At 42.5% G+C, this 17,337-nt stretch overlaps 1 protein-coding gene across 1 annotated transcript in view; it reads right to left on the bottom strand.

Annotated features, from left to right (window-relative positions):
* The window catches only part of JHY (junctional cadherin complex regulator), a 37,116-nt gene that overhangs the window by 5,478 nt on the left and 14,301 nt on the right, over positions 1–17,337 (bottom strand). Inside the window, exons 4-5 of the mRNA XM_084807218.1 lie at positions 7,296–7,987; positions 4,122–4,413 (exon numbers count right to left, since the gene is read on the bottom strand). Coding sequence (XP_084663344.1) covers positions 4,122–4,413; positions 7,296–7,987 — 984 coding nt within the window. The remainder of the gene's footprint in view (positions 1–4,121; positions 4,414–7,295; positions 7,988–17,337) is intronic.

Here is a 17,337-nt window from a genome sequence, read left to right as displayed (position 1 = left end):
CAGCTTCATGGGAGGACCCCACTGGGTTCTAGAATTATGAGAATTATCCACTTCCACCATCCACTTTCTCCCCTTTATGAATGGACAAGTATCTCATATTTTAATCATTAGAATACTTTTTTTTTTTTTTACTGTCAGAGCAAGCATCAGTAAGGACTGCTAGAAGAGCACAAAAGAAGTGGAGAGAAGCCCTGTGGGGGAAGTATTGCATGAAGGCTATTCAGTAATAATAATAATAATAATAACAACAACAACAACAACAACAACAAAGAAGAAGACGAAGAAGAAGAAGAAGAAGAATATATTTCAAGTGATGTTGGCCTCCACAATTGATGTTATGGCTGAGAAAAATCTCTTGGAATGGGTGGGCCACGGTAGCTCAATAGTACAGCAATTGCTTGGCGTACATCCATGCCCTAATAGTGGTTCCCCTGCTAAAGAATAGAGGAAGGCTTTTGTTTGCTAGATCCCCGAAAGCTGCTGCCCCTCATTGCTGACAGATGCTCTGACTCAGTACAAGACAGCTTTTTAGGTAGAGAGAACCCACAAGCCATAGAGGCCCGTAAGAACAAAAGAAGAGCCTTGATGGATCACACCAATGGTCCAGCATCCTGTTTCCCACAGTGGTCAACCAGATGCCTCTGGAAAGCCCACAAGGCCTTTAAAACCTTAAATGGTTTGGGACCAAGTTACTTGAAGGACCACCTACACCCATATCAGCCTGCCCACACTTTAAGATCAGAAAGAGAGGCCCTTCTCATTTGCTCACCCATGAGAGCAGTCAGGCGGGTGACCACATGGGAGAGGGCCTTCTCTGCAGTGGCTCCACACCTTTGGAACAAGCTGCCATCAGAGGTCCGCCATGCTCCGTCATTGCAGACTTTTAAGAAGGCCTTGAAAACATATTATTTTACCTTGACCTTCTATTGATATGACTGCTGCTGTTGCTGCTGTCAACATCATTGTTGGTTTTAATGGTTGTTTTAATTGTTATTTTTATTGTTTTTATGTTTTTAACACTTTTAATATTTTAACTGTTTTTATGTATTTTATTGTTGTAAGCTGCCTTGGGAGGGCTTCTGTCCTGAAAGGCAGCCAAGAAATATTTTAAATAGAACAAACAAACAAACAGGGCATGAAGACCACAGCCCCCTCCTACTGTTGCTCCCCAGCTGCTAGTATTCAGAGGCATGCTGTCTGAATATAGAGGTTCAATGGAGGTTTAATATGGAGGTTCCATGGAGGTTTAATAGGGAGGTTTTATAGAGCCTCATGTGGCGCAGAGTGGTAGGCGGCAGTATTGCAACCAAAACTCTCCCCACGACCTGAGTTCGATCCCAGTGGAAGCCGGGTTTTGGGTAGCTGGCTCAGGTCGACTCAGCCTTCCATCCTTCCAAGGTTGGTAAAATGAGTACCCAGCTTGCTGGGGGAAAGGTAGTCACGACTGGGGGAGGCAATGGCAAACCACCCCGCTATAGTCTGCCATGAAAACACCAGCTTAAGCGGCTTCCCTCTAGGGGTCAGTAATGACCCGGTGCTTGCACAGGAGGAACCTTTCCTTTCCTTTTTCCATGGAGGTTTACTATGGGGGTTCCATGGAGGTTTACTATGGAGGTTCCAGGGAGGTTTACTATGGAGGTATGCTATGGAGGTTCCATATTCAGGGGGAGTGTGCTAGCCCAAGGCTTGCTGTGGCTTGTTCCTGTAGCAGAGAACTATCTGTTATCTCTGAGCTGGGTCACAGGCAACCTAAGGCCTGTCAGGAAGGTACTGGGTCCACTCAGGACCAATGGTAAACTCAAGGTTTGCACTAAGGAAGGAGATTGCACTCTCAAGCTTTTCAGTAGAGAGTGAATGGGCCCTCACCACCTACCATAAGCTGTGACTTTAACTGCACAATCACAGATGTGTTGATTCCAACAAAGAAGCATAAGAATCAGGCTGTGAGAATCCCACTGACAAGTTTGTGGAATTCTGTGTGATAAGAGATTTGGGAAAGGCAGACTTGCGAGACAGTATCTTGGTGAAGAAAACTAGAGTGAAATCTTTGGCTCCACTTGTATTCAGAAAGATGACATTTTTTGCTGTCAAGAATAGGTTTGATGCCTGTGTGTTGTCTTAGCTAGCTCTGAGAAAGCTTAAACCGCCAAGGTGAGGAGCTTTGTGAGGAGAATGTTTTTGAGCTGTGGGCTTCAAGGAAGCAGCCAAGGTGTATTATGAGTTCTGATCACTGCCTTGCTCTGAGAAGTTCTTCAGAAGCCTACATTTTAAGACTGTTATTCCTCCCAAGGAGGACAAAGATAATAGCCTGAATATGGAAGGGTGGGGGGCAGAAAAAAAAAGGTAAGAAAATTTGCCCTGTAGTTACAATTCTAATCTAGCTAACTCCTTCTCAAGGGCAGTCAAGCAGCAATCCACAAAGAGCCACGGAGTCAGTGCACAGCGAAAATTATCCCAGCTTAGTCTGTCTGCTTTGAGGCCAAAAGCTTGCTTCTTAAAGATTTAGATTGGTCATGGGTACATGAAGACATTTTCAAGCCATTCTGTCACACCAGCGCACCACAGTTGCTGTATTGAACCCGGACAGTCTCTAAAAAGAACCAGAGAGGAAAGCTGAGAAAAAGTGGACCGCAGTGAGTTTTGGTGGCAGCATAGCAAGAATATTTGTTGCTTAAGTGTCAAGAAACATTGCAACAGTCAATGGCCTTTGGTTGATTTTCTTGGGAAATAGGAAGGGGGGAGGGTGGGATGAGTTGATGAGCAAAGTGGGCATGACAAGGATAATGGTTCACTCAGACTTGCAGCCTGGCTTCCTGCTGATGTATATAAATGGCTGTGTCTGAAACCATTTTACAAATGCAGCAACTTAAAGGAGAAATAGTGCCCCCTGTGTCCTTCCAGATGACAGATTCTGTAATGTAGCAGGGATAGGATGATGCAACAAATGGATTGGCCAGTGCAGTTGCTACCAATTAAATACATTCCCCACCCCCCTCCTGCCAGTATTTGCTTATGTCATTCATTCATTGTCAGGCCTTAATCTTGTCACTGACAGTGTTTTCCAAAATTATGTTTTTCCTTGTGGGTTTGGCACTAAGGTTGCAACGTTTCATTGATTAATGGTTAGATTAATTTTGTTTTCATTGGTGCCCCTAACCGGGCAGCAGGTTTTTCTTAAACAACAATATTATTCTGAATACCACTACTTATAAAAAGTGGGGATGGCTGGCACTATCTTAAAAGAGGCATTCCTCTCATTCACACAGGTGGGAATGCCTCTTCTAAGGCATTGCTATGCTATGCCTGCTATGAGAAATGTGTGAATCATCTAAAACGAAAGAGGGTATGATTTGTGCTTTAGAATATTGTTTCTATCCATATGCAAATGAAATTGATTAATACTCAACCAATTGACTGATTTTTTAAATCAGATGATAGCCACGGTTGGCACCCATTACGGAGGTACAGTATCCCTGTCACTTTACCACTGTTCCTAATCTGTGGTATACACCTCTAAATAAATCACTAGGTCTCATGTTACACAGGTGCAGTATTGCCAGCACCGACTGGCAGCAGCTCTCCAGAGTTTCAGGCAAGATTCTGTCCTAGTCCTACCTGAAGATGCTGGGAATTGAAGTTGGGACCTTCTGTATGCAAAGCATATGCTCTATGCACTGAGCTACAGTCCAGCCCCACTGTTCTCCCACCTCTCCAAGCTGTCAAGGAGAAATGGAAGGCAAGATGCTTTATTTCATGTCTGTGGAATCTACGGGGTGTGTGTGTGTGTGTGTGGGAGGGGGGAGGGTACTAGGAGCTTGAGGTTTGCGAAGCAGAGGCAGGTGCAAAATGGTGGCTCAGGCAGGGGTGGAGCCAGCTACCTATTACAACCCATAAGTCCTACACTGGGATGAACGGCATATGACAGCTTCAAATCTACATCTGAGTTAGTACAGATCCGGGGTTTAACAGCTTTGTTTAAGGGCAGGGAAAAGCTTTTTCATTGCCACAGGTGCTGTTAAACAACTGGAAAACTTTTGCTGGTCTACTGCAGGTCATTCAGTGGCTGACCGGTAATCTATCTTCTGCCTGCCCCTGCTTTGCTTTATGTTCTCCCAGCTTACCTTCCTGTTCTCTTTTTCTTTCCTCTCCTTTTGCTTTTCCATCTGAAGCAAGTAGCCTTCGGAATTGCTGCGGCTCAGAGTGGGTTGGCTATCTTCGCAACTCTCCTTGTTGAGCTGCGAGTCGCTCTCTCCCCTCTGTATTATGGGTGGAAACATGCTGGTGAACTGGCTTCTGGCAAGGTGACCATCTGCCAGTTGAGAGATTTCTCGGTGATGCCTCTCTGCGGCTTGGATGAGCCGTGTGGTTGGAGAAGGGGCTCTGATCAGGTTGTGAGCAGGTGGCTGGGATGGCCTCAAGAAACAACAGCAAACAACAAACAAAAAGAAGACATAAAAAGGAACATCATTTTAGACCCACCTAGTGGGTCAAATGAACAGCCCACAAGCTGTTCCCCTCTGCCAGCTCGCATCTTTCTAAAGCACCACATGCACACCCAGTGCTTAATCTATAACAACAAAAGAGGATGTCTGTCTGTCCGTCCATCAACACCATAGTGCCAAAACCATGAAAGCTAGACACCTGAAATTTAGCATGCATATTAAGGGGACCATAGGCGTGTGCACCTTGGGGTTATTTTGTTTTTAAAATGTATTAATTAATTCAAATTAATTTAAAAATATTCATGTGGTTGAAGCCTGCAGTAACACTTTCAGGCACTGGGGGCAGATTTCCCCCCAAAGCACATAAACTTTAGTAAAGATATGGGGGAAAACTGCTAAATATGGGCAAAATTGTAACAGAAACATTAGAAAGTGTTTTCCACCCAGAATTGATATCTGATTAATATATCCAAAAATCTGCCAAAATTCTGACAGAACAGATAGATAGAACAGACGAGTTTTGACAGAAACAGTAGCAGGCTTGCCTAAGAGATCAATTGTTCCTGAGGAAGAGACCTAATCTCATAACGTGTAGAGCATGTTTAGAGATCTGCATAATAAATAATTATTTTTTACAGTCCACAAGCATTTTAGAGATCTGCACAACAAATAAATTATTATTACAGTCCATACTCAGTGGCACTTTTGGATTTTTTCCTTTTTGATGTTTTGTCAGCACTATAGCACCAAGACTGTGAAACCTAGACAGCTGAAAGTTGGCATGCATTTTAAGGGGATCCTAGGGCTGTGCACCTCAGGGTTACTTGGTTTTTGAAACACATTAATTAGTTTTAATTAATTTAAATGTGCCCGTGTGCTTGAAGCTAGCAATTACATTTTCAGTCACTAGGTGGCGAATTTCCCTAACCAGCTGGCTTAGAATTCCATTCACTTTGAAGCCAGGTGGATGTTGGTAGGCTGAGGGACAGAGTTATAGGCCTGCCCCCTCTCCCTGCTGTGGGGCATCCCACTCTCCATGGAATGGAGTAGACAGGCCCCTCGCTCAGAGGGCAATGGGGTACACAATGGCAGGGGCCATGCCTGGCGTGGCAGTGGGCATGGCTTCACTCCAGTGGGGCAGGCACAATGGGTCTAACTCTAACAGCTGTGTAAGTTTGCTTGAAGGCTTCACTGTATCAAACTCAAGGCTATTCCAAACTATGAGAAGCTGGGTCCATTTGCTAGTAAATGCATGGCATGAAGGCAACAGCCCTCTTCTGTCAGTTGCCCGTTCTTCTGTTACTCAGAGTTATACTGTCCCTGTACATGGAGGTTCCATTTAGCTATCAAAGTTAATCACCGTTGAGAATAAAGGCTGTTAATAGACTTAGTGCACAATCCTATTCAGATAGGCGCCACCTCTGAACTCAGAGGTGACTGCTTATCCAATGCAGGGCAGGAGAAGCACGGAGGGGATCATTCCCTCCACGCTTCTCCTACCCTGCATTTTTGGCTAGACAGCCAATTTTGGCTGTCTACCCACAGGAGGGCAGAGCGGGGGAGGAGGCTGCTGTATGACACATTGGATGTGTTGTACAGGCATTTGTGTCCTCCCCCGCCCCGGAACACTCTCCGGGAACACCCCTTTTCGGCCCCTCCGCACTCCTCTTGTGAGTGCAGAGCACGGAGCTGTTCCGTGCTGCCTCCAAGGCAACGCGGAAGTGCGGGAAGGTCGGTTCTCTGGGAACCAACCTCGGAGCAAGGTCCGAGGTCAGTTCCCAGAAAACCAGATAACCTATGCCCATCTAGCTGCTAAAGGACTGCTCCCTCTGGGTGTGATCCTATACAAGTTTAGACAGAAAAAAGTCCTACAAGTCCCAGCATTTCCCAACCAGCCACATGATGATCACATTTTTCAGCCTTTTTACTGTGACTGTATTGCTGTTTTATTTCGTTTGAGCCTTTTCTGGGAAGGCAGGAAGCATAAAAACATTTTGAACTTTGTTTTTGCCCATTTCCCCTGACCTTGTCTTTAGTCTTTCCCTGACCTTGTTCCCTGCTTTTACATCGTTCTATTGTGCTTTTAAAAAAAAAATACTGCTGTGATTTGATGATAACCGCCTTGTAGGCCCTATTGTTGGGAAAGAAAGTGTAGGGTACAAATATTTTAATAAACACACAAACAAATCCTCCCCTTTTTAAAGTCAAGAAAATGAGTGGCTGTTGCCATATCTTTGGCTAGTGAAATGGGTAATAGAATTCACTTCAACAGGACATTGTGGTATTGTACAGCTTAGATGGCTTCTATAAAAAGGGATGAGACAAACTGATGGAAGAGGTCTTTCAACAGCTATTAGCTAAGTGCAGAGACAGCATAACTCTAAAATATGGGGGAGTCCTTAATGGGTGGAGATGTGTATCAGGATGCAATTCAAAAACGTACTTCCTAGGAGGTAAGCCTCATTGATCTCAGTGGTATTTACTTTTGAGTAAACATGCTTAGAATTGCACTGCAAAACAGTTTTAAATAAAGACAACCTTCTGACAATGAATGAGAGATACTATGAGACAACTATATAGATAAAAACATGAGACACATTGCAAAAACTTTAGTATCTGCCAAGCATTAGTTAGGGACATGATGTGGGATGAAATCTGGACTGGCCAAGCTATTTCTGGCATTTTCAGGCACAAATGGAGAGAAAATGAACAGGTGCTAATATATTATATTTATTTATTTATATATATATAAATATATATTATTTGGTTTCACTGATTTTCTGCTTCTTTAAATAATATTAATTAAAACTGCATTCTTACCCAGAGCAACATTAATTAGTACTGAATCCTTACCCTGAGTTACCAGAAACATAGCTGCTAGGGTTCTTCTCTGTATAAATCTGTCTGGGGTTCCAAGATGAAACTTCTCCACTTATTGGCTGTTGAAGACCAGCATGGTAAACACATGAAATACTTTTGTGCCCTAGGAGGTTCTGACTCTTGCCATGTCTGGCGATAGACTGTGGTTCTGAAACAGTGCACCTATATGGATATTGGTGGTGGGATCCAGAAGCGTTTTCAGGATTGTGTTGGTTTTTCTTCTTCTTCTCAACAGTACATGGTGAATGAAGTCCTGGAAAGCTTTGGTAGGAACTCAATGGAAGAGGATTCCTAGAAAAGGTTATATTCATGGAATTTTGCTTGGCATTCTGATGAATGTCGGCCGGGTCTGTAGAGAACTGGCTATCCTGACTGGTGCTATTTGCAATGGAAGGACAGAGAGGAGTGACAGATGGATTTGGATATAACCTGTGATGCAACACACGTCTGCCGTCCGGCTCCACATCAGACTCTCTATAAGAGTTGGAACTGGTATGAGTGTTCTCACATTCTAACATATTGTGACATCTGACATGCTGACTTCTTAGTTCTACTTGGGCTCCCAATGGATGCTGGATAGTGCTTCCGTTCAAGGAGCTTTCTTTCAGGGACACAGCTTGGCTTGAGTTTGTTCTGCCCATCCCAGGCCTTTTATATCGGTGAGCCTAAAATGAGCAATCAAACTGATCATGAAACACAGACATCCGTTGTATATTCACTGGATAAAAATATTTTGAAAATGCTGGCAGGCAATGCAGGCTAATACAGAGCAAGGGCTATCTGCTTCCAAACTCTGCACGTGTGCACACACACACACACACACACACACACACACCATTGCAGCTACAGTGATAAAAAATCTAGCAAATGTTCCTTATTTCCCTACCAACACCATCACAAGGTGTGTATGTGTAATATTACATATTATATAATATGTGCATGTTGATTACGACCCTCCGGATATTTTGGACTTCTACACCCATTATTCCTGACCATTGGCCATGCTGACTGGGGTTGATGGGAGCTGCTGTCCAACACATTCTGAGGTCACCAGGTTGGGGAAGGCTGCGTTACAGGGCGAGCACTTCATGGCTGAGTGGGGATTTGAACCTGGGCCTCCCCAATCCTAGTCCAACACTCTTACCTTGTATAACATACCGGCTATCCTAAACCTGTATAGTTTGTGGTACCTATAGTGGAAAATCTGTAATATATGGAAATCAATTCATGCGGTATAATGGGGAGAGTTTTGGACTTGGTCAGGCAGAGCTGTGGTCAATGATGCCCATTGGGCAATCCACTGTCTTTCAGGTTGTAAGGATAAAATGGAAGAACCCTTGATGGTGATAAATAAATGGAAATGAAATTGGAGGGCGAGGAATGAATGCACTGGTGAAGACTCATCTGGAACCATAGTTGTGAGCTGGGATGTAGACAATTTGCCTGACGTTGAATCCAAATAGGAAGAAGGAAATGATTCACAGACTTCACAACTGAGGTATGTAGGTAAAGTAGAACCCCAACAACTGATGGGGTATAGCTACCTTTGATTTGAAATCTTAAACAACATTGGGGTGCTCAAGGATCCATCATTTTGAACCACATGTTGCAGCAGTGACTCAGGAGCAATTTTACTAATGGTGGCTGAAATTTGAAATTGTGATCATAGAGTGGTATAGCACAATGAAAAAACAGACCCTAAGATTCTAGGGTGCCTATATCTTTAAAGCGTTTGCATCCCAGATTGTCAAGAATGCTTATTTTTCTCATGACCTTGGTTGCATTTGATCCAGAGATTAAGGCATCTACCCTTCCATTCTCAAGTCCAAGTACCATGTATGCCAACTTTAACCACTGTATACATCCAAGGCTACACAAATAGATAGTAATCAGTGCATCACATTTTTTGCATCTAATGGTATAATACAGGTTCTGAACGGGAATGTTTGTGAGATTATCAACTCATCTTAGCTATATACGTCACAAGCAGAAAACGATTACTTCCTGAAAAGAAGCAAATTGGATTTTATCTGAACAGAACAAATTAAGTGTGTGTATGGTAAGTGGTCATCTTTTTTAAGTCCAAGGGCTGTTCACTGCCTTCCCTTCAGCACAATGCTTGCAGCCTCAGAACATCTGTGAGGAAAAAACATTTCCATTTCAGAACAGCCGCATCTTTTTTGCAACTTCTTGCATCAATCAATTGCACTATACCACATCTTAAAAATTAAACAGGAAGTTGTGCATCTGTGTAGTACCATATTTCTAAGGATTGCCTGCACCCCAGCAAACACATCTTGTGATAAAGCTAGAACAGTGCAGAAAGAATGACTATGTTAAAATCCCAGTTTCAAAAACAGAGGGTTGGATTTACACTTAGTCATGCAGACGCATTGTAATCAATGGGGCAGGTTAGTCATGACTCACATGAGTCCCATTTATTTCAGTGGGTTTATTCTAAGTATGATTAATTCTGGATCCAACCCAGAGTCTAGTAGCATCTTAAAAACGAACACATTTTCAGCTGCAGTCCTATGCAGGTTTAGACAGAAAAAAGTCCTACTAAGCTGGCTGGGGAACGATAGCTATACTGGCTGGGGAATGCTGGGAGTTGTAGTACTTTTTTCTGTCTAAACCTGCATAGGATTGAACCCTTAATGACATAATGATGTCACAATTGTAGGCCAACAACATTAAACTGAATAATCAGACTGATTATTTTTTACTTAACCAGAACAATTATATTGAATCAGTCATGTAGCAGTTTCTTTTAAAAAAATACTATCTGTAATACATGCTCTTGTAAAACTACCTATGGTAAGCACCATTTTAAAAGAGGCCTTTCCCCTTTTCTGTCATATGAGAGTAAATGCCTCTTTGAAGACGATGCCTTCTACACCATAAACGTGAACCATCTTAAAATAGATGCTTCAGAATTATTCGTTTTGCCTGTACACGAATAAAATCCATATGATTCATCAAGCAAGTTTTATTTAATTAGGTGATAGCCCTACAAAATAGTAGGGATGGGCGAATCAGCAAAACTTGTGCTCGCCAAAGTTCTCCAAATTCAGTCTTGAAGCTCATCCTGATTTGAGCCCATATCTTGAGGGGTTGGGGGGTTGGGTTGCAAGCATTGTTTTTTTTGCGAGCTTTGTTTTTTTCTTTTTGCATGAAAATCCGTGCATGCTTCCATGCATATTTTCCCAAACGTACGCACCAATCGTGCACATCTTTGAAATGTATGCATTCTTCTCCTATTGATTAAAGTGTATTTGTGTGCATTTTTTCATAACAATTTTTCAAATGTACACGTGCTGTTGAACGTGGCCTTTTGGGGTCCACGAATCACACTGCCAGCTCAAAAATGTACGGACTTCAACTGCAGATTGCATCTGAATCCGTGTTCAGTCCAGAGGGTGAGAACTGGGTAGATAGTGTTCAAAAACAAACTGAAACGTGTTTCTCATACGTCCCAACAAAAGAGATTAACATTTTCATTTACAAATACATCAAGCCAAGTCAAATCTAGGGCTAACCTGAACTATCTGGGCACATCCTTTTTCCTACCACCATTCAGTGCTAATTAATGTGAGATGTGGGCTCTCTATGCAAAGGCCAGTACCGGAAGACTCCAATTTGCACCATCTTCCCCTCCCGCTTCTTTGTAGGGTGAAATGGCATGATTAGGATCCTGTTGGGCTCTTCATGGAGTACCCATGTTACACATTACATTAGATACATGGTGGAGGCGAGGGTGTATGCCTGCACCTCCACCCCAGGAAGGATCAGTCCGCTTGCTTAGTGTCTGAACTGGGGCTAAGAGTCCTCTCTTGCCAGTTCAAAGGACCACCATGCCTGAAATCTTTCTTTTCTTTTTTTAAGTTAAAGCTTCATCAACTTCCAGTTAAGGCGTCAGGTGCACTCCTCATGAGGTGAGACAGAGGCTCCCCAGAGGTAATGCACAAAGCCGTTCTCAGTCCATTTAATCTTTGTCTGCACTGAACTCCTCCATTTCATCCTCCCATCTCACCAGGGCTCCTTTGTTAACCATGCTTGCGTTTGCCACAGAGCATATGCACTCAGAGTAACTGCTTAATGGTAGGTATTAAGTCACATATAGAGCAGAATGTTTTAGTGAAAGCTTTAGCACTGGGGAATCTCGGCTCCTGGTGCCAAGATGATAACTTGTTAGCCAGACCTTTTCTCTAGTGATTAATGTTTGTGTGTAGAGCAACTCTTATGTAACAGTCCTATGGTCTCGGCATGAGCTGGAGCCAAGCGGTGACCCAGTCATCGCTTCCCCTCTTGGATGCATCAAGTGGCGTTGTACAAATAATGTGTTTTTTTAAAAATCACTTTTCAGGAAGAAAACCTGTATCATTTAACTGTCACAGCACACCCTTCTGCTTTAGTCTGTCTCCTAAAGGGTGGACAGCTGGAAACGCAACACAATCTTCTCAAGAGACTCTAGCTTGATCTCCAGCACAAAATCTGACTCAAAAAGGGAGGAATGGGAATTTTTAAAGTTCAGAGGCTCAGCAGTATGTAGACAAAACTGAAGCACATAGTTACAAGGAATTAATTTTACTATTTTTGGTTTATCCTCTGAGGCTGGTTTTAAAGTTGTATTTCAGGTTTTATGATTTTATCCTTCACATTCTCTTTTATTGTAAGTCGCCCTCAAAATATTTGTTAGTAGACATAGAAGTGTCGTTAAATAAATAAAAACAAATAAATGCAGGGAGTAGTCTCCCATCTACTGATTCCTAGAAACAAAGGTAGGATCATACCATTAGGCTTGATCCACATATTGATTGATTTATTATATTTAATGGTTGGCCCACAACAAGGGTTCTCTGGGCAACAAACAAAAATAAATCAAATCACAAATCCTATTTAAAAATATCAATAAAATACAGCACAAAAATCATACAAGCAACAACAACAACAACAGCAAAAGTATCAAAGCAGACATTTACACAATGTCAGCCCCAATAAAATAAATATACAGAGAATCACAAAATATCCTCAGAGATCTAAAACTACAGCGAAATGCAGATATTAAGAAGCTGAAAAAAGCCTGGGGCAATAAAAAGGCATTTCCCTGGTGCCAAAAAGGCATTAAAGTAAGTTGTTTAAAAGGCATTAAAGTTGTTTACTGTAATTAAAGTAACTTTAAAGTATGTACCAGGCAACACATCTCTCTGGGGAGGCTGTTCTACAATCAGGGGGCCACTGCTGAAAATGTCCTCTCCTTTGTAACCATCCTTTACATCTCAGATTGTGGGGGTACTCGAACAAGTGTCTCAGCTGATGATCTCAGGGGCCTGGGTTGCGATATAAGGCAAGAGGCAATTCTTCAGGTACTGAGGTCCCAAGACATCAAGGGCTTTATAGGTCAAAACTAGCACTTTGAATTGAGACTGGAAAAAGACTGGGAGCCAATGAAAATGATGAAGTACTGATGCTCGTCTCATGCAATCCCAGTTAGAATACTTGCTGCCATATTCTTTAATGAGCTTCCGCCGTGCATTAAAAATGTGGTTGTTCAGGCAGGCATTTAGGGTGGGTTAAGGTATTTTAGAAAATGTTTTTACTGTAGAATTTTATTGTTTTAAACTGTTTTATTGTATGTTGTACATCACCCAGGGGGCCGCGGTGGCTTAGTGGTTAAGACGCTGAACTGCAGACCGGAAGGTCGGCAGGACAGCAGTTCGAGACCCGAGTGCTGCATGATGGAGTGAGCTCCCGTCTTCAGTCCCAGCTCCTGCCAACCTAGCAGTTCGAAAGCAAGAAATTGCAAGTAGATAAATAGGTACTGCCTCAGTGGGAAAGGTAACAGCGTTCCGTGCACCTCGGTGTTTAGTCATGGTGGCCACATGACCAAGGAAGCGTCTTCGGACAGCGCTGGCTCTTCAGCTTAGTAACGGGGATGAGTACCGCACCCTAGAATCGGACACGACTGGTTGGGGACACATTTACCTTTACCTTACATCGCCCAGAGTGGCTGGGTGACCAGCCAGATGGGCGATTAATAAATTTAATAATAATAATAATAATAATAATAATAATAATTCAGCTTCTGCACTAACTGAAGTTTATCAATAGTCTTCAAAAGCAGCCCCACATACAACACATTGCAGTCATCTGGATGGGAGGCTACCAGAGTGTGGATTACCGAAGACAGACTAGATGTATACCATTTGATGACTTTACATGTAAGACCCTTTCAGATGTTTCCAGAGTATCCTTTGCACATACAGTGGTACATACAAGGGCTCTCTACAGACATTCTGAATGTGTGTAGGTTGGGGGCAAAGCATCCCTCTACAATCCCATTCACTTCTCTTATGCATGTTCATTAGAGTGTCTGAAAGGGGCTTTTACAGTGCAATCCTATACATGTTTACTCAGAAGTAAATCCCACTGAGTTAAATGCGGCTTACTCCCAGTTAAGCGGGTATCAGATTGCAGCCTTTATGTGTGAACTGAGCCAGTTGGAAACTACTGCAATTGAGGTGATATGAAGGTTGCATCTATGCTAGTGTTATACCTGCAATGGCTCCTTCAAACATTCAATAATTTGCTAAAAGAATTGCACTGGTTGCCAATAAGCCAGTTTAGGGTGTGCTGCCTCTGGCTTATAATGGCCCGCAGAGAAATGATGATATAACCATTGGTAGCCTGACCTTATTTCAGTTCAGTTCATTGCTCAATAGCAACCAAGTGTTTGCATATACATCAGACTAAAAACACAAAGCAAGAAAAATACAGAGTGTCAACACACATAAAAGCAGGCTAGTTAGAATAAGAGGACTATAAGGAACAATTCAACAAACTGTCAAGAATGGATTGTATATAAAAATTATTAAATTAGCTAAAATAGTTCAATGGCCTATATGATCATCTGTTGAGATAAAGAAACAAGCACCTTCCTCTTCCCTAGAGCCAAATTAACAAATTTAGCAGTGTGATATGTCACAAAATAATCTGTCCCGGCCAATAAAAATACAGTTTTGTTTAAAGGAGAGTTATCTCTAATACCAGTCGTAAAGGGATCAAGGGATCAAATTCTCAGATCTATATACAGAGTGGCCCCAAAGTAGGTATACAGTATAGTTTATTTGCATTTTATTACATTGTTTATTACATTTACATTTGTTTAACACTGTTTAATCTCGCAAGTGCTCAAAATGTATCCCATCAACATTGCAACATTCCTCGAACCAGTCCAGAACACTGTAACACACAGTACGACACACATTCCGGTCCACATCAATGTCCATAAATGCTTCTGAGATGAACTTTTTTAATTCGTCCACTGTCCGGGGATTCCTCTCAAAAACCTTATTCTTTACTATGCTCCCCCCAAGTGTTAACCATTGGTGTTAAGTCAGGTGAACGTGGCAGCCATTCAATGCTGCCACGTCGTCCAATCCAATGCTGTGGGAAGGTGTTGTCAAGATAGTCCCTTACTGCAAAAGCATAATGAGGAGGTGCCCCATCTTGTTGGAAGAGCAGTTCGACATAGTTAGCCCTGGTTCTGAGTTGTGGCATTACCATATCACATAACATGTTAAGGTAATTGTTACTATCCACAGTTGTATTGAAGAAAACTGGTTCTACAACACTTTCGCTGGGCAGTGCACCCCACACCGTGACGCCTAGTTGGTTCAGTTGAGATGTGATAGTCAAATGAGGATTTTCATCTGCCCAATACACACAGTTATGCCTGTTCACGTGGCCTGACAACTTGAAAGAAGCCTTATCTGACCAGATGATCTTATCAAGAAGGTCTGGTTCGTTAGAGATTTGGTTATGCATCATCTCACAGAATTGCAACCGACAGTCTGGGTCGTCCTCCAGAAGACCATGAAACAGTCTTGGAGGGTATGGTTTCAATTTCAATTTACGCATTAAGCGTTGCAATGATGTTCTAGGTATGGATAGTTGCTTAGACGCACATCATGTGGACTTTTTCGGACTGTTCACAAATGTCAGAGTGACTCTCATCCCATTTTCCTCTGTCATAGACATCCTAGGACGTCCAGATTTTGGTGCATTAGCCACTGCACCTGTTGCTTCAAATTTATTTCTAAGATGATAAATTGTCAGACGTGTTGATGGAGGAGTGTCAGATGCTTCTTGCCACGCTGTGCGCACTCGCTCGGCATTTTCAGTCTTCCAGTACTGTTTTAGAATCCACTTTCTTTGTTCTTGACTCAAGTTTGCTGCCATCATTGACAATATCAGTAAAAAAATAACTAAACAACTAAACAACTGTATACCTACTTAAGGGCCTCACTCCCCTCACTCTCTACACTTAACTGATTTAACTGTCACTCCCTGTCACTCAATCTTCCCAACTGTCATTCTGACTCAAGCCACACATAATCTACTCACACATTCTCTCCCCCTCCTATCAACATTCTAAACAACTGTATACCTACTTTTGGGCCACCTGGTACAATGGGCATTCCAAAAGCAAGTGAAATAGATTCTCTACCTTCTGGCATCCAAACTGGACAATGTCTATTCACGCTAAGTTGGCTACTGTAGCAGCCTTAACCTCCATTAACTGCAGGATGTTTAATCTGCATTTAGTTGCCATCTAAAACCATATGGGCCGATAAAAGATAGATATGGGGGCAATTTTGGGGGAAGGACTACAAAACCTTTAAACAGAAGGTTGGAACAACACTTGGCTACTAGGGCTGCAGTATGTGTCATCTGTAGCTTATAATGGCCCGCAAAGGAATGATGGTGTAGCCCTTGGTAGCCTGACCCCTTTTGTTTCCCCACTCTGTGGAGCCAATTTATAGCTAGGTATACAGGAGGCAGCCCATCCAACCAAGCAACATTCAGAATCATAACTTTCAGGGGTCTTTGGCTCATGTAACTGATCCTCCCGCTGAGTCACATTGATCCAAGTACTAATTAATGACTGAGTCTATCAGCCCTGACAGCGCTGTAGGGCAGTTCAGAAATATTAAGAAGCCACCCCAGAGTTCAGCTTTTCCACAAAAATGGAGACGGATTTTTCCACTGGAAAAAAATGTTTTTGGTAGTGCTGCACATGGCGTACACTACTGGTGTGCCTGGCAGGTATAACATACTTCTGCATTATCTCTTTGAAATAGGAACTGGACGCAACTTTGACCCGCTCTTTTTTCCTTCTTCTTCTTCTTTTTTTTTGTGGGCGAACTGTTCTATTAATGCCAATCAAATTGAGAAAATGATCAAATGAAATTGCATTTTGAGCATCATAAGCTGTGTAATGTCTATTCTGTTAAATTGAGGCCCGTAATTGCTTCTCTGTTGAAAAGACACAACAAAGACAGCAATCATGACATGTCATTATCCCAGACTAGGAAACCGGCCTTTGCAGGGGAGACTTCAAAGGCCTGTGCTTCTCCAATTGCATTTGGCTGCTATTGTTGAAGCGCAGGCAATCTTGATTAGGTGTTTACACGGAGGTAAGGCACAGTGCACAGAGAGTCTGAGTGCCTTGGTCTAGAGCCATTAAAAAATTGTACATTATGTTCCTCGCTTTGAAGTAAGGGGTTTGTAGGGAGGAAAGCAACTCATAGCGAGGACAGCTGAGCTAGATAGGTCCAGCTACTTCTCTGCCTATCTCTCAAAGAAACTCATCAGGTTCTTAGAGAATCAGGCAGCACTGCAAAAGAAGTTGATGCTTTAGAAAATACAATGTGAAATAGGAAAACATTCACTTCAGCCCAGGTTTGTACAGCCCAGCGCAGGTGTATATGCACATTGAATCACAACAGGAGCAGCAACAACAATAATCATTACCATTTATATAGCCCTTTCCCTGAATGTTCAAAACGATCTTATCTTTGCACCTTACAATATTTTAAGTGCACACCTTTTTAAGCAGACACTCGGGGCCAAACTACGTGTGATTACTGTTGTGGGTTTGTTTGTTTTTTCCACTGCAAAGAGCAGCTGTTGGGAGACCTGATCAGGACGGGAACTACAGTTTGTAGAGGGG

This window comes from Heloderma suspectum, chromosome 6 (assembly GCF_057233095.1).
Source record: "Heloderma suspectum isolate Gila_16-S chromosome 6, 16-S_ref, whole genome shotgun sequence".
Taxonomy (NCBI): domain Eukaryota; kingdom Metazoa; phylum Chordata; class Lepidosauria; order Squamata; family Helodermatidae; genus Heloderma; species Heloderma suspectum.
This window is presented reverse-complemented; position numbering and strand designations above follow the sequence as displayed.